Here is a 25,069-nt window from a genome sequence, read left to right on the forward strand (position 1 = left end):
CCATGTCTCTTTATGGAGAAAATGGTCCAAATAAAGTGCTTCCTCTGTGTATTTTGACAGGAAACACTACTAATATGCTTTCCTTTTGTTGTGTGCCTTGCTCTTTTCTCCCGGTGTTGTTTAAATATTTTCAGTACAATGACATATTTATTAATCCACTACTCTCTGCATGGGGCAGAAATGATTGGTTCTTCTGTAAAGCCCTCTTAGAAAACGTGGTTTCTCCAGCGAGAGTTAATAATCTTACCACTATTCATGTAAAAAACGCTGAGACGATCTCTTAAAAATGGAACACATTTATCTAAAACAGCTGGTAAAGAAAGCACACAGGCCCAGCCAGAGGCAGCAAGGCCAGAGGTCAGGGTTAACACTGATCTCGGTGGAACTTTGAAGCTGACATTTTACAGATTATATGTGTCTCAGTGCACAGTGGGCATGGCATATAAATTGGACTTAGAGGCCCCTATTTGTTCTCTGCATTTTTATGAGCCCACAGAGCTCTTCTTTGAAGCGGCATACATAGAAAATAAAAACTCATTTTAATGTTGTGGAACTATTTACAATAAATCACATTTACATCCTGGCTTTTCTTAAGTATAAGATCTCTTTCTTACACACACACACACACACATGCACGCATGCATGCACACACACGCTCAGGGTCTATTTTCTAACCTGGGTAGCTTATTTTTTATCTTTACAGTATTGTAAGCCCAGCTTTCCTCTTTCCCTTGCTTTGACTTAGGAATCAGGTCCAGAGATGCAGCTATATTTAGTACCACAAGGACACCTATGGTAAGTCATGTGAGGTGATGCAGCTCCAGTGAGCTACTTTTTACCCCCAGGAAAATCCCCTGATACTATAAAACGCTGGCTATAGCATGGTCCTTCAGCACCAGAAGAAAGCATCTGATTTCAAAGAGATTGAATTCCACTCTGGAACTAATTATATCATTCGTTTTATGGATTTTTGAAGTTGCTAGGTGTTTTAACTGGAGAAGGCTGGAGACCCATTGAGAAACATGCCCTGGCAGAGCCTGCCGTGGGCACTTTAGCCACCTAATTAATTTTCAATAAAAGCTCACAATGGTTAATTTGCTCTAGCCCCAATGTAAATCAAGCAGAGACAAATAGGTTAAAATTGGAAATGTGTGATGGAAACCAAGTTTATGGTCAAAATTACCTTTCACCCTGGAAATAACACAGATTGACAGGGAAAGAAAACGAGACCACACAGACTTTTGTTCAAATTGATTCTTAAGTGAATTAAAGATTTTATCAATGAGAAAACTTGAATTTTTCACACACCCAAAAAAAGATCTCAGATCTCTGAAAAAAAAATGTCACTTTAAGAAAAGTATAGTTTAGGAAAAGATTACCTTTAAAAAATTGCAGAATTAAGATATTTTCTCCATTATACCAAGTTGCCTGGTACCGATCATTTTTTTTCCCAGAATTAACAGAGTGTGAGTATAATAGTAAAAATACTATAAAGTTATTAAGTTCCCAGAAATAAATTGCCAGACCTGCCTACCCAGTGCTCTTCCTATAGCTTCTACATTTCAAAACACTGCTTTCTAACATCAAACAACCATTTTTACTTTTATGAGAACACAGACCTAGATTTCTTACAATTTTATAATGATGCTTCAGGCCTCCAATTAAAATACCTAGACAATATAGATATCTTTGGCCCAGTCCTCTGGACAAATATTATTATTAAGCTTCTCTCCAGGATTTTTTATTTGCAAAATATTTTGTGGGCTTTAGTCATTTCAAATTGCCTTAACTTTGCCCATTTTCTCCATGCTTCTCTGTTATTCCTCAGGCAACCATTTCGTTTTAACTCACAAACTACTCCTGTGATGCAAGGTGAACTAAGCTAATTTTTTTTACTGCATTGGAATGTTAGCCTCTGAGACTGTTAGCTTTTCCCTTATCCTTTGCTGAACATGGCAATTTAAACCACCCCAGGATTCAACTTTTATTCACTTTTGCCTAGTTCACAAAGTAAATTCCCTCTTTTCCACTCAATCTGGGTTTTCTTCCTGCCCCCAAGGAACGGTGTTGTCACTGTAATGTCTTCTAATGCACTATAAACGCTGTGATGAATTGAAGGCAGGCCGGTTTCTTCTGAGCAGGAGTCCATTATCCTGTCACAGTGTTCCTTCCCTGTAACTTAATTTTTATTGTAACAAATGACTAAGTACCAAAAAAATGAAACAGTGTGATGGGCCAGTCTAAAGTGGCCTGACGCTGATGGTAAGTGCAGCCGAGTGACAATTGCTTGCAGCTGCCTTTAAGAGCTCTCTCCCTGATGACATCCACTATCCAAATTGGAGTTATCAAAAGTGTTTTCTGGCTGTTTATGTAAGATCTTCATCCACAGTGACTGACTAACAATCCTAATATAAATAAAGTGCTTTGTGAGAGATGGAAGAGAAGTGTGAAGAATGAGCACAGAAGAGATGGTCTTAACTGTGTAGAAGAATAACCTGGAGATTTCAGCTGAGCTGTAGATGGCATCACAGGAGATGCCATTTTTGTGGGCAAAATGGGGGGGCATAGGAATGTGCATTTTGTTTTATTCCGTTTTTGTTTTTTTGGCTGCACCCAAGGCATGCAGCAGTTCCCTGGTCAGGGGCCAACCCTGAGATAGAGCAGTGACCTGAGCCACAACAGGGACAATGCTGGATCCTTAATCGCTAGGGCAACAGAGAACTCCCTAGGAATATGCATTTTAAACCAGCATCTCTCCCAGTTTTGTTGGAGGAGTCAGATAGATTATGTTGTGAGAAGTCCTTGCCCAGAACTTCTTGTCAATCAATCTTTTCAGTAAATATCCACTGTACTTACCTTTGACCCTTATTTTATAACAAGGAATCTATTTTTTTTTCTGATTTGGATTTTTTAGTTCCAGTTTGAATAGGATTTGCAAATGGTCCATCTTCCCTTCATGCATATTATGGATTAATCATCACCAACATGTCTGGAAGATTAAAATCACCCCCAGCTTACTGATGACAAGAGAATATTAATGTAGAATCCACAAATCCCAGGAAATCCAAACTATTTGGTGTGTAAGTGACTAGAGCCTTTTTATAGATTGGAGGTTTCATAGATTTCACTGCATTCCTGAATGGGTCTGTGACCCCCAAAAAGGTAAGGACTACTGTTCTGAAAATGGACAAACTCAGTAGTATTGGCTTCATAAATATGAAACTTCCACATCAAATAAATAGGTAGAATGTCTAAACAGTACAACTGATTGTGTGTCTAAATAGTACAACTGATATTGAGATTATAACTTTATAGATGATTGACATTTTGTAATCAAAGTTTATTTCAAACCTTCCCACATACTCAAATGTCTGATATTTGCAGTTTAATGTGTATTATAATCAAATTGTCCCGAGAGCATTAAAACTTCTTTCCCAAGAAATATTTAGTAACAAAGGATAGAGCCAGTATGTTTTGCTTTTAGTGGTTTAAATGATGTCTAGTTTAGAAGCAGTGTTAAACTGAACAAATTTTGGATGGTGCTGGAATCTCAGCATCAATTCTTCCATTAAATATTTACTGAGGACTCATCAGAAAAAAATGAAAACTATGATATGTTTATCAGAGCCAGGGGCTAGCAAATTTGTGGAATATCTCGGGTTTGTCCAAGCCTGTGAACACTGAATTCTCATGGTGGAATTCTCCAGTCATTAAACTCCCAATTGGAGTGATTTCCATAAAAATCCCCATTTGCTTTATCAATCCATGTAATTTATAAAAGCAAAGGGGCTGACCTTAAAAAAATTTTGACCATCACTTGGTTAAAAAGGCTGGATGAGAGTAGAAGAGTGCTGGGTAAAGAAGCAAAAGAACAGGGTTCTGAGTACAAATCCTTAATCCATTGATGTCCACAGAATAATGAGTACCATTTTGGGTAATCATTGGTGGTGGTTACAAAAGAATGGAAGACATATCAAAGACATAGCAAATATTCTAGCTATACCTAAACAAATCCTGGTAGTGACAAGATGTCCTTTAAACAGTCTCCAAGTATTTCATCTTAATCATAAACCACGAGGTGTTAAAGGGGTTAATGAGGTCTCAAGTCATTGTCAACTAATTATCTTTAGTAATTGTTGTCATCACATTCTAATTGGTATGCTTCTGCCAGCTCTGCCACTGGGGGTGCACAGTCTTAGAGTAATTAGTTAGAAAGACAGACAAACACACACACACACACACACACACACACACACACACACACACACACACTCACACACACAGGATAGTTCACCTAGCTGCTGCTTTAACTGTCAACCTAAAGCACTGCTGTCACCAACATACACATGGACATGCGGACAAACACACATACGTGCATGCAAAAAGCTTTTAGGAACTTTCATCTTTTTAAAAGGGCAGGGGGAAAAATCAATAAAGTGGTAGCCTGGCCACCAGTAGGGGATGGCTGAAGCAGCATGGGTGGCTGAGCTGTATGAGAAACAGATGTAAGCTCTTTGGGGTGAGGGCAGGCCTTTCTCTTTACAGCCAAATCAACCAACCAGTGGAAAGCAATTAATGTCCTACCATCAGTCACCCATCCCTTCCCCCAAAGATTTTTCACCCTCTCTGTTGAAGCCAAGAGCAGAAAGGGGCATCCACCCAGCTGGGGAACCTATGATTTAGACTCACACATTGCTCAAATCTTATGTAGTCTTAAAAATAATTTGTTTCATGGTCTGAATCAGCAGGGAAGTGCTTTCTAGCTGTTCTGTTTTGTCCATTCTACCATCAGACAAGTCTAAACTCACCTATTCCTATTTACATTCATCTCTCTCTTTTTAAAATTTGTTTTTCTGGCCTGGGAATCCTTTTTGGAGTTGATAAAAGATAGGGATGTGGCACAAATGGGTCATTGCCCTTGTGGTGACTTTATCAGACTAGGTTGGATGTTACAAACTTAAGCATTTGGGATGATTCAACCACTTTGGAAAAATGGCAGTTTCTCAAAAAAATAAGCAGGCATCTACCCTACACTTCAGCAATTCCACTTCTAAGGATTACCCAAGAGAAATCCAAAGTATGTCTACAAAAATTATCATCTGAGAAAGTTCATAGAAGCATTACTCATAATAGCTTCAAACGGGAAAAAGCCCATGTCCATCAAGAGAAGAAAGGATAATCAAATTATCATATATTCATATGACAAAATACTACTCAGCAATAAAAAGGATACACAATAGTATGACGAATCTTAAAAACATTAGGTTGATCAAAAGAAGGATGTGGAAGAGTATATACTATAGATTCATTTATATGAAGTCCATGAATGCACAGAATCAGTCTATGATGATAGATATCAGAAGTCAAAAAGACGTGGCCTCTGGTGGGGGGATAATTGATTAGAAAGGGCTACACAAGATCTTTTTGGAGGTGATAGAAATAATCTACACCTTGTTCTAAATGATGGTTATATTTGTTAATACAATTGGCACAACGCACTGAACTGAACATCTAAGACCTGTATCTGATACTGTATAAATTATACCTTTAGGTTTTTTAAAATAAAAAAGTTAAAGGAGTTCCTGCTGTGGTGCAGTGGGTTAAGGATCCAGCATTGCTACAGCTATGGCATAGGTCATAGCTGCAGCTCAGGTTCAATGCCTGGCCTGAGAACTTCCATATGCCATGTGTGTGGCCAAAATATTAAATTAAATTAAATTAAATTAAATTAAATTAAGTTGAGGATTTTGGAACTACAAATGCTGCAACAGGAAAAAAAAAACTAGTGGATAAGGAAATCAGGAAATAGGGGAAATTAGGGTAAATTGATGATCCTAGCAGAAGTTACATTCCTTAAAGTTGAGAAGATATGTGGATATATGTAGAAAGACCTACCCAGCTCCCTGAAATTTTCTTGAGTACTTACTATGTACCAAGCACTATGCTAATCACTTTCTTCTATATCATCTCATTTTAGTTCCCTTTTTTCATTGACCCTCCAGTTCATAGAATTGGATTAGTCATACTCCTTGCTTCATGATGCATTCTCATCACTGGTCTCTGCATGGCTAGTTTTATTTGTTTTATTTATTTAGCTAGTTATTCTTTTCTTTCTTTTCTTTTCTTTTTTTTTTTTTTTTTTTTTTTTGTCTTTTTAGGGCTGTACCCGCAGCATATGAAGCTTCCCAGACTAGGGGTCTAATTGGAGCTGTAGCCACCGGCCTTTGCCACAGCCATAGCAATGCAGGATCTGAGCTGTGTCTGCAACCTACACCACAGCTCACAGCAACGCCGGATCCTTAACCCACTGAGTGAGGCCAGAGATTGAACCCAAAACCTCATGGTTCCTAATCGGATTCGTTAGCCACTGAGCCACGACAGGAACTCCTATCTATTCTTATTCATAGCATGTACTTGCAAGCCCTCCACCCAGGAACTAACCAGAAACTTGACTGTAACCGATTATCCTGCAATCCTATCTCCCATTCTCCCACGTTTCCTCCATGCAAAAAACTTCATCCTGAACCCCATGTTTACCATTCCTTTTCTTTCCTTTCTACATACAATTTTTTTGTTTTATAGCATATTTTATTATTTTAACTTTTTTTATTATAGTTGCTTTACAATATTCTGTCAATTTCTGCTGTACAGTAAAGTGACCCAGTTATACATATATATATATATATATATACATTCTTTTTTCTCACGTTATCCTCCATTATGTTCCATCACAAGTGTTTATATTTTTATTTTTATTTTTTATTTTCTGTCTTTTTTTTTTTTTTTTTTTGCCATTTCTTGGGCCACTCCCGCGGCATATGGAGGTTCCCAGACTAGGGGTCCAATTGGAGCTGTAGCTGCCGGCCTACGCCAGAGCCACAGCAACACAGGATCCGAGCCGCGTCTGCGACCTACACCACAGCTCATGGCAATGCCGGATTCTTAACCCACTGAGCAAGGCCAGGGACCAAACCTGCAACCTCATGGTTCCTAGTCAGATTTGTTAACCACTGAGCCACAATGGGGACTCCAATCATGAGTGTTTAAATATAGTTCCCTGTGCTATACAGCAGGACGTCTTTGCTTATCCACTCCAAATGCAATAGTTTGAATCTACCAATCCCAAACTTCCAGTCCATCTCACTCCCTCCTCCTCCCCTGCCCCCCCTTGGCAACCACAAGTCTGTTCTCTGTATCCATGAGTTTGTTTCTTTTCTGTGGAAAGGTTCATTTGTGCCATATATTAGATTCCACATATAAATGATAGCATATTGTATTTGTCTATCTCTTTCTGACTTACTTCACTTAGTACGAGAATCTGTAGTTCCATCCATGTTGCTGCAAATGGCATTATTTTGTTCTTTTTATGGCTGTATAGTATTCTATTGTATATATGTACCACATCTTCTTAATCCATTCATCTGTTGATAGACATTTGTGTTGTTTCCATGTCTTGGCTATTGTGAATAGTGCTGCAATGAACATAGAGATATCAATTCAAGAAGAGGATATTACATATAATTAATGCCTGTGAATTCTCACATCTCCAGATTTAAATGTTACTTAGCTTTAACTTTATGAAAAAATATGTTCTACATGATCTTTTGGGGTTTACTTTTTTCATTTGTTATTACATCGCTAAGATTCATATAAATCGTTATGTGTCTCTGCATCTTTTAATCTCTATGTAGCCCTGTGAAGCAGGTATTTTTAGCCACATGTTGAAGATAAAGTTGGGCTTCAGAAAAGTAAATTAACATCCCCAAAGACCCACAGCTACAAAGTGGTAGAAGCAAGATTCAAAGCTGAGGCTCTTATCCAATATGTTATACTGCCTTCTCCACTCCATATCATCTGCTATTTATAACAGTATCTCTATTTATACCTATACCTATCCATATATATATACCGACCATATGTATATATGCACATAAATGCCAGCAAGGAGTCCAGGTGGTTATGGAGCATGAAAGAATCAGTCAAGTCTACCTAATAACTTATGGGTCTTTATCCTCTGATAGAGAAATATAAAAGTTACATGTGCATATAACTTCAAGGATTTTAGTTCTTTAAAATTCAAAATATTTAAGCAGGTAATTATGTCTGGGAAAAGAGTCTGAAGGTGTAGTAGCCTGTGTGCATGTGCCCGTGTACTTTCTGGGGTGTGGCTTAGAGCAACATCCTTATTTTATTCCATCTTATATTCTAAAAGGGCAAATGCATGGGCATGGCTTAAGCAACCCCTTGCTCTGCACCTTATAACTGTATACCAGAGGCCATGGAAACTGGATCACTCTTTTAGGATGCCATTACCGCCAAGCAGAATCTCATTAAAAATCAATTCCTTGGGTCCATAAAGCCAGTTTATTTTATTTTCCTGGAGTGCCTGCTGCTAGCAGTTACACAGTTCCATTGTGTGACAGCCTGGCCTGTAAAGAACATTGCACAAAATGGCCATTTAAAGATTTTCCATTTTTATGTTAAATTTTATCATTTTGCAGTACTTTAACTTTATAGGGTGTGCTTCTCAAGCTTAAGGTGTCTTGTTACATGTGTTAGAAGTAGCATTGCCGGTCCTAGGTCCCACTAATTAAATATTTGCCTTTATAAACTAGAGTTTGTCTGATGTGAATGTGCAGATTTCATTGGGTAGTGGGGGCTCCAGAGCTAAGAATGCCGGATACAGTCAATTTCAGCAACTTCTCACCCATTGCTGCTTTCTGACTGTTGAGTTGTACCTATGGCCTCCGTGGGTAATAACACAAAAGTCAGGTAGGGAATTTGCTCTTTGTAGTGGCTTTAATTCAAGTGTCTCTAAATATCCTAGAAATCAATATATATTGGCCAGATTTTATAAATAAGGAGTTGAAAGCCCATAGAGATTTAGTGACCTGCACAGGTCACACTTTGAATGAGCAACAGAGGCTGCTCTGGCCCCATCTGGAGTCTTTTAACTCTTTTGACCCCCTTCAGCGATGTAGGGGCTGGCAGATTTCAAAGATCAGTGAACTTTTGGGAACGTGCTTGGCAGTGAAACATGGAGGCTAGGATTCTTTAGATTTGAGCTCCTTCCGGGATGCAAGCTGAGTTAGCATTTTATTTTATTTTGATTTTTATTTCTTTTTTAGGACCACAAATGCAGCATATGGAAGTTCCCAGGCGAGGGGTCAAATCAGAGCTGCAGTTGCTGGCTTACACCATAGCCACAACAATGCCAGATCCAAGCCGAATCTGTGCCCTACACTACAGCTCATGGCAATGCCTAATCCTTAACCCACTGAGCAAGGCCAGGGATTGAACCTGCATCCTCACGGATACTATGTAGGGTTCTTAACCCACTGAGCCACAGTGAGAACTCTTCAGTTTGCATCTTAAAAGAAAGGGTGTAGGAATTCCCATTGTGGCTCAGGGGGTTATGAACCTGACTAATATCCATGAGGATGTGGGTTTGATCCTGGCATTGCTCAGTGGGTCAAGGATCAGGTGTAGCCGTGAGCCATGGTGTAGGCTGGCAGCTGTACCTTTGATTTGACGCCTACCCTGGGAACTTTCATTTGCCCTGGGTGCGGCTGTAAAAAGCAAAAAAAAAAAAAAAAAAAAAAAAAAAAAAAAAAAAAAAGGCAATAAAATAAAGAGATGTATGTTAGGAAGAGAATCAGGAGGGGCTGGGCTTAGAGTGGGAAGAGGATTAAGGTCACTACAGACACCAAAGGCTCCTTCTTCCCCCAAGGGTGGAGACTGAATAAGCATATCATTTTTAAAAAAGTTTAGAAGTTGACATAAATCTTAAGATAATCTTTTTAAAAATTTTAGTGGAAAGTGACAGGATTCTCCTCTGTTATGAACTCCTGCCATTTTGACAATTGCATTTCTCTCAAGAAACCATCTCCAGGCACCATTCTCCAAGATGCCTTATATGGAAACTCTATGTCTATAAGATGGTCATTGGTGTGTGAACAAAAGGAGATACTTGTTCAACTATGTTTGCTTAGTTTTGCACATTCATTCTCATTCCTGGAGATTCACGCTTATCTTAGCATGTCAAAGGCTCTAAAATGTCCCACAGGAAAAAGACATTATTTGAACTTGTCTGACTATGGACTTTGCCCATATTGTCACACACAAAAAATACAAATAGTATCTTGTGAAAAAACAAAGTAATTTGCAGAAAGACATTTCAGGGGAATGATTGCTCCTTCAATATTAAAACAAAAAATTAGTCCGATGCCCAGTCCACTGTAAAAATTTTCATTTAAATCCCAAGCCACAGAACTCTGTCACTGAAAAGGAATCCAGTGGTTTAGTCCAATGCCTCATTTTACAAAGGAGGAGGCACAAAATGACTCATCCAGGATCTCCATCTCCAAGCCAGCACTTGTCTGTGTCACCACCCTGTCACTCACAACACCTATAATAATCCCCCCTCTAAAATCATCTGTGAAGAATAATTTCCATCTGGGCTTCGAAACACAAAACTGAAATTTTGCTGCATCAGTGTTCTGTGCCAGTGTTTGCCTAGGATAAGACTAGACTAGGAGAGGAGTACCAAGAGCTTGAAGGAAGGTGCTCCGGGACAGGGTAGAGTTTTAAAGACTATCAATGCCTTCAGAAGGATTGCAGATCCAGAAAGTACACAGCACCCTAGAGACACTGGAGCTGCATAAAACCAGCAGGTGAGACAGTTGTCAAACTTGAGGAAATTTTGATGGTGCAGAAAAGGTGGAGTACTGTTGCAGAAAAATGCTATCGCTATCTGGAAAATTACTCCCTTTGAACCAGTGGCTTGAGTTAGCACACAGGGTCGGAGAGCAAAGGCAGATGGAAATGTATCTTCCAAAGGACCGGGCAAGGAATTGTCTCATAAGAACATGTAACTAGAAATTGTCTGATATGCCCGAGTCATCTGTAAACCTGCTATGCCCCATATTTTGTACATTTTATGCCACTGAAAATTGGCATGAGTCTGTGTTTGTGTCCATTAAAAAAAAAATCTGATTCTATGAGCTTTGCGAAGGAGGGCAGTGAGGAGGTGGGGGTGGATAGTGGAGAACAAGGAACACATTTTTGAAGAAAAAACAAACGCCTGATTCTTGGGTCAGGGTGGTAGAGGGTGGGGTTGAAGTGGGTCTTCAACCCAGCTGAGTCTAAATGGACTGGGAGGCTTTTATTTGGAACTCTCCCCTGGCAACATTTTATCACAGTGTGGTTTCCATTCTTGGCAGAGAAAAAGAACTGAGGTGGAATGGGATTGGCTCTGTCTTGGCTCTGACAAGACATTCCTAATAATGGCAGATATCTTTTCCTCCCAACTTAGAAAAACATGAAATCAGATATTGGCTCTGAGCATGTCTGACGGTCTAACTTTATTTCCTGTCAACGGAAATAACTCTGATTTATATTTGGTTGGCAAGTTCACGCACTTACATACAACTGATATTGAGAGAGCACAGAGAAAGGTAATGTACAGAGCTGTGATGTATGCCTGGTGGGCAGAGCTTCCTGGTCTAAAGGAGACCTCAGGGACCAAGAAAGACACTTCAGTATTCTCACTCTTCTGACACCACCCCCCCCCGCATCCTTCCATGGAGGGATATTACATGGGCTTCAGATGAGCTACATGCTGGCTTTGATCTCTGAGCCCCTCACCTACACTCTTTGTGATCCAGAAGGCTGGCCTGTATCCAGCATTTATAGTCAGATGCTGAAGGCTGAGGGGCTGATGGATGCTGGTGTCTGGCACATTGTTTTATTCTTCTAATATCTGGGTACATCAGAGGAGTGAGGAAATTTTTAAAATTCCACTTCCTTCTCAAAATTGATTGATGGTCCAGGCAGTGGAAATTGAGTGAATATGCCTTTTCGGTTAATGCCATCTTATGTCATCTGGTTTTGAATTCAGAAGCATTCTTTCCACTGCCCTGTGAGGATGCCATATAATTCATTGAATTTAAGATGTCATCAATCATAACCTACCCTACTATTTTTTGTTCCACTATGAAAAAATGCTGCCAATTCAAAGAGGACCTAATAGTTCTTACATTTAAATTTTGTATTTTATCCTTATTAAAAGGATTTTATTCTTATTTATATAGTGTTTTATTATGTATCCCACTTGTACAGATGTTAGAAAGTATATATAAAATAAATTGGCTATATTTCTCATAAGGCTTCTTCATATTTAGAGCCCAACTCTTCCAAATCCCTCTAGAGACATATTCTTCAATGTCTGTTATTACACACAATGCAGTGATTTGCCTCAAAATATGATGACAGAGCAGCACAATGACAACTCCATCATGATGGTGGCCTGGCTGACAGTGAGTCTAAGTGACAGCAGTTGTAAGAAGCCATGGAGAGTGAGAAGCCAATTTGAGAGATGTTAAAATATGGGGAGTGTGTGTGGAGAGGAAGGTACATCTTAGAATGGAAGAAATATGTTTCAGTATCAAAGCGTGGCACTAGATTCACGTATTCAAAATTTAGAAATATTTTATTTTTTATTTTTATTTTTGTCTTTTTACTTTTTCTTGAGCCACTCCCACGGCATGTGGAGGTTCCTAGGCTAGGGGTCTAATTGGAGCTGTAGCTGCCGGCCTACGCCAGAGCCACAGCAACGCGGGATCTGAGCCGCGTCTGCAACCTACACCACAGCTGACAGCAACGCAGGATCCTCGACCCACTGAGCAAGGCCAGGGATCGAACCCGCAACCTCATGGTTCCTAGTTGGATTCGTTAACCATTGCGCCATGACGGGAACTCCTAGAAATATTTTATAAAAATTTCTACTTTTCTTTCTGAAGTTGACATCAATCTCAGGAAAGAAAACAAAGTTTCAAATCATCCACCCCCGAAGTATTGTCTAAGGATAAGCAGTTCCTGGGATCCTAAGTGAACATATTTATTTTGTTTCTAGAGAGACTCTATGGGCATTCTTCTTAAAAAGTGGCTGTGGAGAGGATTTATCTGTCAGGCTATTAAGACTGTGAGGCACCTTTGTGTAGTTCCTGGGAAAGGTGCCTGCTGATTTTATTAGCCTTTCATTGTAAAAAAAAAAAACCCAATTTCTAATTTAAAACAGATAATAAACATTTCTAATAAAACCCGACATATTCATGCCTGTTTTCCAAAGTTATGTGGTGAAAAAAAGGAATAGTAGCAGTCTTTTTCACTCTTGAGCCTATGTTAAAACAAAGTAGATGACATATACTTTTCCAACATTGACGTCAAGAATCTTTCCTGTATAACGTAGCTCTAAAGTAAACATTAGATTTTTAGAGAAAAAAGTTAAATTGGTCATAACCACTAGAATTATATTTGAAGAAAATATTCTATATTATTCAAATACGAATTAAATATAAACACTCTTTCTTGGCAGGTTAATTGGAATGTATTAAAACTCACAGAGGTATTATGCGATTTATACGCGTTCGAGTTTTATTTACTCTTGGGAACTTTAATTTTGGAAATGAATACTCCACTCGAGCATTACACAATCACGTAAAAGCAGATTTTTTTTTTCCCACCTGTGTTAGGCCCAGAGGTAGTTAAACGCTGGCGATTCTATTTCTGTCCGGCAGAGGGCAGTAATGCACATCTTTGGACGAGAGATTCCCATTTCAGATTGGACAAGCACCAACCTGAGAAACCATACACCACGTTCCGTGCTTCTTAGTTCAGGCTCTGGTGACGGTCCTTGGCAGGGTCAGCAAGGCCACCACAAAGTTGGTTTCAGGGGGCCAGGTGGCAGGTTGAACTCTCCTCCTCCCGGTTCTGTGGGATGTACCTCCTCAGCCGGGAGAAGTGATGTACAGGAAAAATGCTCAGCTCTGTGATATGCAAAGGATCTGGGACCCAGCCTCCGTGCTTGGCTGCTTGCGCTCCCTTTTGGCAACAAATAGGAGGGAATGTGGTTAAAATGTGACTCATTCTCGTCCCAAGATTTCTGCACTTAGATTTCATTTCCTTCTGTTTTCTGCTCCGATGAAGGATATGGAGGAGGAGATGTGGAGGCTTTGGTCCTGTAAAGGCAGCTTCTAACGCAAAAACTGTCTCCTATACCAGCACCGCCCAAAGCTTTGCTTTCTTTAGACTGTATTCGGACAAACTGGGAATGTCCGATCCCCACCCCACCCCTGAATTCCCAGGGGACTGACCCGCAGGCCTGCTCTGTGCCTTTGTGCTTTCCATTAAAATAGAGTGCTTTGGGCAGTAGTCCATCTAATGTCAGTTTCACCATTCCATTTAAAGAAAATGTGAAATTAAATTTTTTTTCTAAGTTCCTTAGTGGGATAACAAATGCTTAAGAATGACTTAAGCTAACCGGGTGCATTGGGTGAGTCTGTAGAAGCTCTGGAGACACCACAGATAGGCGTGGGCTCTCAGGGCATGGTGGAGATGGAGCATGGCACCCACTGCAGCCTTTCGTGAGCACAGGGTGCATTTTCTCAGTGATTATTTTTTCCAACACCCTACTGTATGCACAGTTTAGGGGTGATAGCAAAATGTATCCACCTTCCAGTTTATGCAACAGAATATGACCAGAACACATGATGCTCTGTTTGCCCATCCTGGCTTCCTTCCATCTGCCTCCTTCTCTGAGGTAACCTCTGTCCTAACCTGTAACCACTTCTACGCTTTTCTTCACACCTTGATCCCCTTTCTATTCTGTTCCATTGGTCTAGTTGTCTTCCCTGCACTAAAATCAGCCTGATGTCTAAATTACTGAAGCTTTACAGTAAGTCCTCAAGTGAGATTCCCCCTCCGTGTTCCTCCAACCCCTGTTCCTTTTTTTTCCCAGGGGTGTCTTGTCTATGTTTGCTCCTCATGAAATTAGTCTTTATATTCATAGAGGATGAGATGTTGAGTGCCGTGGAGCCTCAGTCTGAGGAGCTGGTTTGAACCTTGGCTTTTCATGACTATCTGTGCTGCCTTAGCCTGCTCACTTAACCTCTCTGAGCTTCAGCTTCCTCGTCTGTGACATGCAGATCATAGTAGCCCTAATTTCACAGGATTGTTGTGAGGATTACAGTGGAGTGACATAGGTAACATTGTCGGGAAAGCATCACTGTTGACTTTGAATAGCAGGGAGCATCCTCGGTCACAATGACCGGCCTGTCTCTTGACAAACGTCACCTTGGACCAGCTTCTTTATTTTTTCAAACAGCTGTTTCTGGATATGCACACGGGGATCATATTTGGGTTGTTATAAAAGTTAAAGGAGAAAACCAAGGGAAATTGCTAGTACATTGTCTGGTAATGCTTAATAATTACATTTAAGCATTTTAACCAGATTTACTTATAAAAATTAATTGCACCTTAATGCTAAAAACTGTCTCTACCTTCACTTCTGGGTGGCTACAAAAACACTTGCCTGGGAATCCATTTGCCTAGAAGAAGGATGCTAGTGGTAGAGAGAAATTTGCCAAACCATCTCTCACTTTTTTACAGTTTTTCTTTGCTTTCTTCTTTTTGAGGTAGGATTCTCAAAAGGAGAAAGTGTTCCTGATTCAAGGCCAGACTTTCCTTCCTAAGCCTTCTCTGTTTCCACAGCCTGCTTTGCTGGCTTATGGCTGACCAGGCAAAGCTGTCTCTTAACTTGTTTTCCAGAATCAGAGGAAAGTTTAACATAACAAAATTTTATAGCTCCTGCCCAGTAACATATATTACTTTAGAAAAATAAAAATACCCTTCCCTTATCATGCATTATTCTTTTACATGTACAATTTTCCTGACGTATTGAAGTAATATTCCACAGTTTGCTATGACTTGGAGGTTTATGGCCCTTCTGTGGCAGATCAGACTAAACATAATTCATTCATAGCTACTTAGTGCTCAGGGAAATAAACCCCTGAACTTAAATAACTATGGTGTGACCTCTGTAAAATATTATTTATGGTTTTAAAACTACTATTATGTAGATATCAAGATGTGCCAAATGTTATAAACCAAACACCAGCCGGCAAATGGGACAACTAATATTCCATTTATTTTTTGCTTTCCTTTCTGGGTATTTCTCTACAAATGCTATTTTCATTTAAATGCATTCTGGGTTAACTCCTGGCAGGGGAAAGCAATGTTCATTTACATTTTATTACAGAATACTGCAGTTAAGTAAAAAATTCTCCTCTATAAAGAATCCCCACAAAAATGTAAACATTCCATTAACTTACTGCCATTTAATAGGAAAGACACTGATTACCTTTGAGTATAAAATAACTGTCCCCACTAACAGTGAACTAATGCAAGCAATCTGCTATTCATGTCTGCAATTAGTTTATGAAGGAAAACCCAACTGCACATTTTAGTTATCCAAATGGGAATGCTAAGCTTAGCCTTTTCATGCTATTAAAAATGTGTGTGCATTTATAACACTCCTTATTCTAAGATTTTCACAAGTTTAGGGTGTCATTTCCACATAGCCTTTGTCTCTTCAATGATTTCCTGGGCATTCAACTGTATTGTAAGAAATAACATGTTCATGTGCAGTGGTAGTCAAGTAAGGGAATCCTTAGTTTCCTAATAATCATTCAACAAATGTTTGAGGACCCACCACAAGCTGGTCACCCAGCTTGGGTCTGGCATTACTGGAGATAAATCAGAAGGAAAAAAAAAATCCTTAGCACGCAGAACAGTCTGACTATGGAGATAGATAAGCAAATAAGCAATTTCTAGGCTACATACCAAGTGCTGTGAGAGAAGCATAAGCACAAAGGAGGACGAGGCTGAGGACAGGGCATGGAGGGCGGTGGAGGACTTTGCGGAGTCACAAACACTGATCGTGGCCTTGAGGATGACCGGGGAGATTCGGGTGATCACATGGATGCGCCGGACCACCGGCAAAGCCATGAGGGAATGCTGGGCTCAGGTCTCTCTCTTCAAATCATCCAATGTAGCTGGAATTTGGTGGAGCCTTGGAGGAAAAAGGGGTGAAGATTCAGAGTGAAGCCAACCATGAAGAGCTTGTAGGCCTTGCTAAGGAATTTTGACTTCCTCCTGCAGGCGGTGTGTAGACATGAGGGATTGGGAGTTGAGGGTCACGTGATGATTTGCCTTTTGGCGAGCTCGTTGCGGCTGGGATGTGGAGAATAAACTGGAGTCCAATTAGCAGGCTTCTCCAACTTCCAGATGGAAAATAACAAAGTCCTGGGCCAGAGCAGTGACAAAGACAGATCGGATTGAAAGTGCATTTGGGATATAGGAGCAACAGGATCTGATAAACAGTTGCATGTGGGAAGAAACAGAGGGAGTTGCTGAGAAGCCAGTTCATGTTTTTGGCTTGGATGACTGAGCGGGATAGATGAGTCATTTTCAGCATCTGGGACTGTTCTTGGAAGAATGGGTTTGGAGGAAAGGTCTTTGGGTTTCATACTGAGCTTATGCTGTTTGTAGGACATTTAGGTTTGTCCCAGCGACAGCTGGACATGTGAGTCTGGACAGAAGTTAGGGTTGGAGATATGAGTTATGCCATTTGTATGTGGGATGGTCAATAACGTTTTTAAACAGTCATGAAACTGAATAAATGAGCTGATTTGCCCCTGATGGTATGAAAGATGCCGTCATTCAGTTATTTGCAAATTATGTTGACATAACGATACATGTCTTAATCCCTAAAGCCCTGTAGAAAAAATTGAAAACGAAAGAGTAAAATGTGTTTTCCATTCTGTCATTAACTATAAATACGAAGTGATGCAGCTCTCATTTTGGATTCTTTCACAAAAATGGGATAGGACTTTTACTTATTAAAATCATAACAGGAATCTGAGTTCCCATTTTGGCTCAGTGGTAATGAACCCGACTGGTATCCATGAGGATGCAGGTTCAATCCCTGCCCTAACTCAGTGGGTTAAGGATCCAGTGTTGCCGTGAGCTGTGGTGTAGATCGCAGAAGCGGCTCAGATCCTAAGTTGATGTGGCTGTAGTGTAGGCTGGCAGCTGCAGCTCCTATTTGACCCCTAGCTTGGGAACTTCATATGCCACAAGTGTGGCCCTAAAAAGCAAATAATAATAATAACAGGAATTAATTGTGTCTTCCTTTGAGAAAACTCAAGTGGCCCATTGAAATGATTATCACTGCCTCATCCAGAGGTGATTCTTTTGTAGAAAAACTGCTAACTTTTGTAGAGTTCTGAACAAAACTGAGCAAAAGAGAAGGGAATGTATTTCTCCCATGTCAGTCTTGATGACTTTCTAAAAGCTCTTGCATTTTGATGGCTACGATTAATGAGACCACATAGTGTTAAGCACCCTGGACTTTCAGAAAAAAGGCCTTTTAGAAGAACAAAGTATCATTATTAATGACACATCCTTTACAGTTTTCATCAGTAATGTAAGATTTCAGCTACTTTAGTGGGAACTTGGTTAAGAGCTCAGTGTGGAAAGCAAGGCAATTTCTTGACAGTAATACCTTTTGCTTCTAAGGAAAAAGATAAATCACACTCAAATTGATCAAAAAGACAAGCTGAGAAGCTTAGCAGGAGGTGACCCACCATCCACTTACTGAATTTCTCCAAGGCCTTGTCATCAGTGAGTCTGCTGGCCAGCTCTGCCCTCTAAAGTGGACTCCCTTCACGCCCAAGACCCCCTTCTAGACACTATGCTGGTCCAGAAAAATACCCCATGCTCCAAACCTCACCTTTCTCTTCTCTATTTCCCCCTCTTCTCTCCCCTACATCCCCAGTCTATGCTGGATTTCACTGCTCCAGGAGCTTTCTATCCTATGGTGAACTGCTCAGCCAAGTGCATGAATAAAGGAATGCCATCTTACTGTGCTGAGCTAATCTACACTATTATCACTAATGGCAAGAATCACAGTGCCAGGTGGTGAACCAGTGGGGAAGTATTTTTTCGTAATACATGTTGTTAGTCTTGTGGGGGAAATCATGGGGGATGGCTGTATACATAGCATCAACATTGTTTGCAACTTTTGCAAATTCTTTACACAAAGTGTTACTCTCATGTAAGGTCTCTCTGGGCCCGTAAAGTGTTTCAATCAGATTCACTAAGACCTTCTTGATGACACTTTATAAATGACTCTGCTTTTGTTGGAGGACAGTGATGACAGAAACTCTCCTGGCATCCACGTTAAAATAATTTTTAAAATTGTGTCATCTCAAATCAGTCAGCTATGGTTTAGCTGTAGGGGAAAAAATATCCAGGATGCAAAGAAATGCTGAATAAAAATAAATGTATATTTAATACAATTTACTATTACTAGGGTAACAGATCACTTTTACCCAGGGGCATATAGGAATTGATTACACTGCAGCTCTATCAATAACCCCGTTTTGAGAATCTACTCAAGATTGCTGAGATCCTCAGTGACAGGAAGAGAGCACAGACACTATGAGGCAGAAAGGGTTGTGGCTATATAGTGTGAAGTGATATTTTTACTAGAGGAAGTGGCAGACTATTATTTTGTTTCTGATTTGTAACAACTGTATAGTCAGTGAATTGTTTAGTTGATTTGATTCTGTAGATTCTTGGAAAGTCTTTCTTGTTATATTATTCTGTTTGGGGAGTTCCCGCCAACCACATTAGTTTCTCTTTTGTTTGTGGTTTACTTTACAACAGAGATCAAAGCACATTTCCAACCCAGTTGTTGAGGTTCACTCTTTTCTGTCTCATTCCAAATGACACAGCTCTGGCTAGGAACCATTTTCTGGACAACGTAAGAATTCAAGCCCAGCTAGAATTCTGGGATACCAAACAAAATGCCCACAGCGCAGGAAAATGTTTCACTTTTTGTTTTTAAAGTTTCTGAGGCTTTGTAGTCCAAAATACCCAACAAATAATTTCAGTTTAGAATGTGAGTAAAAGGCAAAAATGGAAAAGGAAGATTTCTACAACCACATTCTTTTGTACGTTTAATACTAAATATTATTAAAAATTGACCACATTTTACCAAATTCTAACAGTAGTTGAAGATTGTCTGATTTGTACTACACATTGATTTTGATGTAAGTTCAAATTCTGTGTCAGGAAGACAGAGTTCACGTTGAGCTTTGTTCTGAAAAATTATTTTCTTCCTACATTATAAATCTGCTAATAACAAATGAACAAAGTCGTTGGTAGGTGGTAGCTTTTAAAATGTTTGTGCCTTTAAGATCATGGTTCAAAAGAATTAAGCAAACATGGTAACAAAGGTAACACAAACATAACCTTTATTCTCTTTCAAAAACCCAGAGAATAGGGCCTAGAACCATATTCGTTAATCAGAATATCTTAATTTATAGTCATTTAAAATTTTATAGCAATAGAATATTGTAAAAACGATAGAAAAATACATGGTTACTCTCAACTATGTAATAAAAAAAGCAGTAAATCTTCTTATCCATTGTAAAGAGAGGTTAGGCTAGTAAGCTTCTTGATCATACATTCATAATAAATAAAAAATTACTCTATATACATAAGATCATATATTTATAGCCTAAAATCATGATATGAAATCTGACAATAAAATTGTGTCATTTTCAGGAGTTTGGAAGGCAATACACTGTGATTATAATATATTTTGTAATTGTATATTTAGTTTATGTAAATACTGGGATGGAGTCTCTTAAATCACAATTGTTCTAGGAGATCTGAACAGATGTCAGTGAGCATGCATGGTCTGTAGATTAATAATTTTCAAAGAACTAGAATAGGGTAAAATAAAATTAATATAAAGTATTCAATACAATTCAGTATTTCTTTGACTACTGAGAAAAAATACTCAAGGTATTACACTATCTTACAGGCATGAGTAAAAATTATAGTAACTGGAAAGTAGCCATCACAAAGAACAGGCACTGAGAATTCTACCAAATAACTGTTTGCTTTTGGCAAATAAATGGTTAAGATGATCTAATTTTTCTTAAGTTCTTTTGCCATAAGAGGGTTTTTAAAATTCTATTTTCTTGGAATAATTGTATATATATTAGAATGATTTTAGAGTACTCAGAGATTAAAAGGTTAAGTAATTCTTAAGATTCTAATTTACATGAGACTATATTCCTTAGCATTCATTTGAGCATAGTACTAGAAATAAACACCCTTCATTTGAGAACGTAGATTAAAAACTTTTTTTCTTAGACCCAAGGGAAAAGGTATGAATGTAGCCCTTTCTCTCTAAGCATAAAAAATCACTTAGATGACAAAGAGAACCAAGTCAGCAGTCAAGAGACAAAGACCTGGCTTTAGGGAAATTACTTTCCCTAGAAGGTCCCTTCCAGCTACCTGATTCTAAGGTTAAAACATCCCCTTTGAGCTGTACAAGCTGACCTGGCATTTTCAAATTTCTACACAGTCCCTGGCCAAAAAAATAAAATAAAATAAAAAATAATAATAAACAAATTTCTCACAAATATCAAACGAATTGGTACAGACCCCTGTTCTGCAAAACTGTATGCCAACTATTTGTTTTCACTCATTCTGCACATTATAGAGAGCTTCTCATGTTCAACGAGGAGAGCTAGACCAAACCAGCAACATTGTGCTAGTCACTGCTCCTGGGAACAAATGACCAGTTGCCTGAAAAACCGGACTGAGTGACTACTTCGGACCCAGCCTCCCACAAATGCGCAAATAGGGAAACAGGCAGTATCCTCTTTACTCCCTGGTTCAGAGCCCCAATTTCCAAGTTTGAGGGAACACAGGGGAATCTCCAGATGGGCTGGTTTAAACTGCAGCTTCGAGGGTCTCCCCACAGCCTTGTTGTCAGAATTTCTGGGGCCTCCTAATCCATCTACGCTTTAAACTAGAGCGTTCTCCCTACCCGTCCATGCCTTTGCTGGTTATTTGTGGGTTTCATTTTCTACCCCCCACCCCCCACCCCAAAAAAGGGAAAGAAAACCACTGTACAGAAGTGGTTAAAGCTCTAGAGTCAGAGCCAGGAGCCAAGTTGCTGCTGCATCTCAAATGAGTTCTCTAACGTCTAGGTCTAGCTCTTCATTAGATGGGAGCTGAATAAGAGCAGTCCCAACTGTCCCTTCTGCTCTCCAAGAACCTAACATGTCAACTCAGTAAATGGTGAAGGAGATGGGGAGAAGCGGCCGGGATGTCTCACTCTACCAGTTCAAACACCCCAGAAAAGTCTGGAGGCCCCGGATTGGATGTAATTCCTCTCTCTCTGGTCTCCTCATCCACAAAAGGAGGCCAAGTGAAGCGAGGCTGGAATTGGGTGAGAGTCAAAGAGACAGAAACCCAAAAGAAGCTTGCAAGAGAGCTGAAGCAAGAAGCTTTCAGAAAGGGTACTTTGAAAGCAGGAGTTACTCGTCCTCCTCGTCCTCGTCGTTCTGGTCCTGGTAGCGAATGTAGACGACCAGCATGACAAAGCCCGTGAGGATGCAGAGGGAGCCAACCACCAGGTAGGCGATGCCCAGGAAGGGGTTCTTGCCTCCCATCCAGGAGATGCTGCTGAAGATGATGAGCTTGTGGCCGCCGAAGGCGCGCACCGGGTAGTTGTAGGTGATGTTGACGCGGTAGGCGCCCCGCGGCAGCCCGGCGGAGTAGTTGCCCTGGCGGATGCGTGCGTACAGCTTGCGGAACGTGGGCAGAGCGGCAGTGCGCATCCACACCACGAAGTCCTGGTTGATGAAGCCGGTGTTGTTGGGGTCGGGGCTGAGCTCGTAGACCGGCCGGTGCCAGTTGGGCGGGGGCGCGGTGCCCCGGAAGGCTAGCGCCAGACTGCCGTTCACCAGCGGCGGGTTGCGGAACTTGACGTGGTAGTCGGTCCACCAGGCGATGCCGGTGCGGTCGAGCGGCACCTCGACGTAGGGCCCGCCGGGCTGGCGCTGGTACCACAGCGAGAAGGAGTCGTTGAAGAGGCTGTTGGCGATGGCGCCGCAGGGCGCGATGGGCAGGCCGGCCGCGCTGAGTTGGTAGGGGGCGCACTCGTTGACCGGGTGCCGCAGGGCGCTCGGCAGCCCACTCAGCTGCGCGTCGTCGCGGGACACACCGTAGCGCCGGTTGTTCTGGTAGAAGTTGGTCAGCTCGTAGTAGAGGTACACGGGGCCCTGGAAGAGCTCGGGCAGAGAGAAGTACCAGGCGCATGAGCAGCGGGGCGGCGGCGCGCGGCCCTGCCCGGCTGCGGCGCACACCGAGCAGTTGCTGAGGCCCGAGTCGCCGGTATAGTCGTACTCGAGCTCCTTGATGCCATTGGAAGAGTAGTAGAGGCCCAGGCCCAGGCCGATGAAGGCCAGGCCCGCGCAGAAGAAGAGCGGCAACGCGATGCTGGCTGACAGCAGCGGCTGCCAGGCGGGGAGGCGCTGCTGCGTGAACGCGGTGTTGTCCGGCTGGTGCGCGCCCCGAGCCGTGGCGCTCCAGGTCATGGCTGCCGCGCGGACCGACGCGGGGGCGTACGGATGGGGACGTACGGATGGAGCCGCCCGGGGGCTTCTCCCCCTCCGCGCTAGGCCAGCCCGGGGTTACCCCCGGGGCAAGTCGCCGCCTGCTCAGGTGAGTTCTGGCCCCGCCTCCGGCCCCCGCACAGGTGAGGCTTGGTGCTAGGTCCTCCGTGCAGTGACCAGACCCCTCAGTTCCGCCTTGGCGCAGGTGCTCAGACGGCTCCGCCCCTATGAGTGATCGGGAACCGCGCCCCGCCTCTACGGAGGTGAGCTGGCGGGGCGTTCCTTACCTCACCTGGCAGCCCAGGGCTGCTTTTCCTCCCCGCCGGGGTGGCTCTGGACGCCAGCTCCTCCTCCCCAAGGTGAGTGGCGGCCCTAGGCTGCGACTGAGAGGCTCATACCCTGTTCAGGTACTTCTTTCCCTTCCGCCTTATGAGTGACTGGAGTGCCCGGGCCAGTCTTGCCTGAAATCGTAGAAGCTGCAGCCCCCAGCGCAAAGTTCCACCGTGAGTTCTGGAGACTTGAAGATTTCAGGTAATTAATCATCTTTTATCTGAAAGGAAATGAAAACGTCTTTAGGCCCTCTCTTCTTTGTGGGTTAACTTATGGACCCTCTTTCAGTCAACTTTAGCCACAAATTGTAATGCTCTGGGATTACGCTCTGGTAAATCTGTTTCGAATTCAAAGCCTGCGTTCAAATTCTAGCATTTTTTTTTTTTTAAAGGGAAAATGATTTTCTGGCCAGGTGCCCCAATTAGGTGGGATAACTGAGAAAAGTGGAAACTTCTCTGAAAATAATATGACTCCAAAAAGAATCAATGAAAGCAAGATGTTCAGAGCCTTTAAATATCTCTCAAGTTAGTGGACAAACCATACAAGGAGAAAAATGCCCTGGACTACATGTGATTTATTTTTTTTCCTTTTCAGATTATTTGCCTGACTGGAAAAAGGTCCCATCCAAGGTCCCAAAAGACCCAGCTGCTATCCACAGGCAAGGATGCTGGGGCTGTTTGGCCAAAGGAGATGACCTTCAAGGATTTATAGGACTTATTGGAAAGAAAACCCAAATTAACTCTGAACATTGCTTGGGATTCTGGCTTTTATATTTAGGTTGGTAAAGTATACACAAGGGATTGTCTGGCCATTTCAGCTTTGTTCTAAATCCTCCTTATGTATTGAGGTGTTCCTGAGTCTCTTTGAGCTCAGAGAATGCTTGAATTTTTCTGATATTCAAATAGCTTGAATATTTTCTGAGTTACACTCTGCACTTAGAATAATACATTACATTCAGGAGTCATTCAAAATCCACTGAAATTTGGAAAGTTAAAATTCTTGCTAAATTGAGCAACAGCATTTTGGTTTTATTTTTTAATTTTTTTTTTGGTTTTATTTTGTTTTTAGCATCTTTCAAGTATTAGCCCTATGCTAAGCAATGTAGAAGACAAGAAAATTAGGCTGAAAAAGACCCTTGACCTCAAGACATTTGCAGTCTAACAAGGGACATATTACTTAGGAGTAAAAAAGAATCAAAATAGCCAACAGACAATATATACTCAAGTACCAAATGGTGCTTTATAAGAATGATACTAAAAGTTAAAAGTAGCATCATTTTAACAATGGAAAATTCATTCCACCTTGTTGAATAGAATGCATATGAGTTGGAAGCTTTAGCTGTTAGTGAATATGAGGGAGACTTGATGACTTGATTTCCACTTCCCTTACTTCTAATCATACCCCAAGGGAGGAAA

At 41.1% G+C, this 25,069-nt stretch overlaps 1 protein-coding gene across 1 annotated transcript; it reads right to left on the reverse strand.

Moving 5' to 3' along the window:
* TMEM30B (transmembrane protein 30B) lies at positions 13,412–23,937 on the reverse strand. Its single transcript, XM_021062472.1, has 2 exons — positions 16,681–23,937; positions 13,412–13,881 (listed from the first exon to the last, which is right to left on the reverse strand). The coding sequence occupies exon 1, from the start codon at positions 23,304–23,306 to the stop codon at positions 22,245–22,247; it is 1,062 nt and encodes a 353-aa protein (XP_020918131.1). The 5' UTR covers positions 23,307–23,937; the 3' UTR covers positions 13,412–13,881; positions 16,681–22,244.

Source organism: Sus scrofa, chromosome 1 (genome assembly GCF_000003025.6).
Source record: "Sus scrofa isolate TJ Tabasco breed Duroc chromosome 1, Sscrofa11.1, whole genome shotgun sequence".
Taxonomy (NCBI): Eukaryota; Metazoa; Chordata; class Mammalia; order Artiodactyla; family Suidae; genus Sus; species Sus scrofa.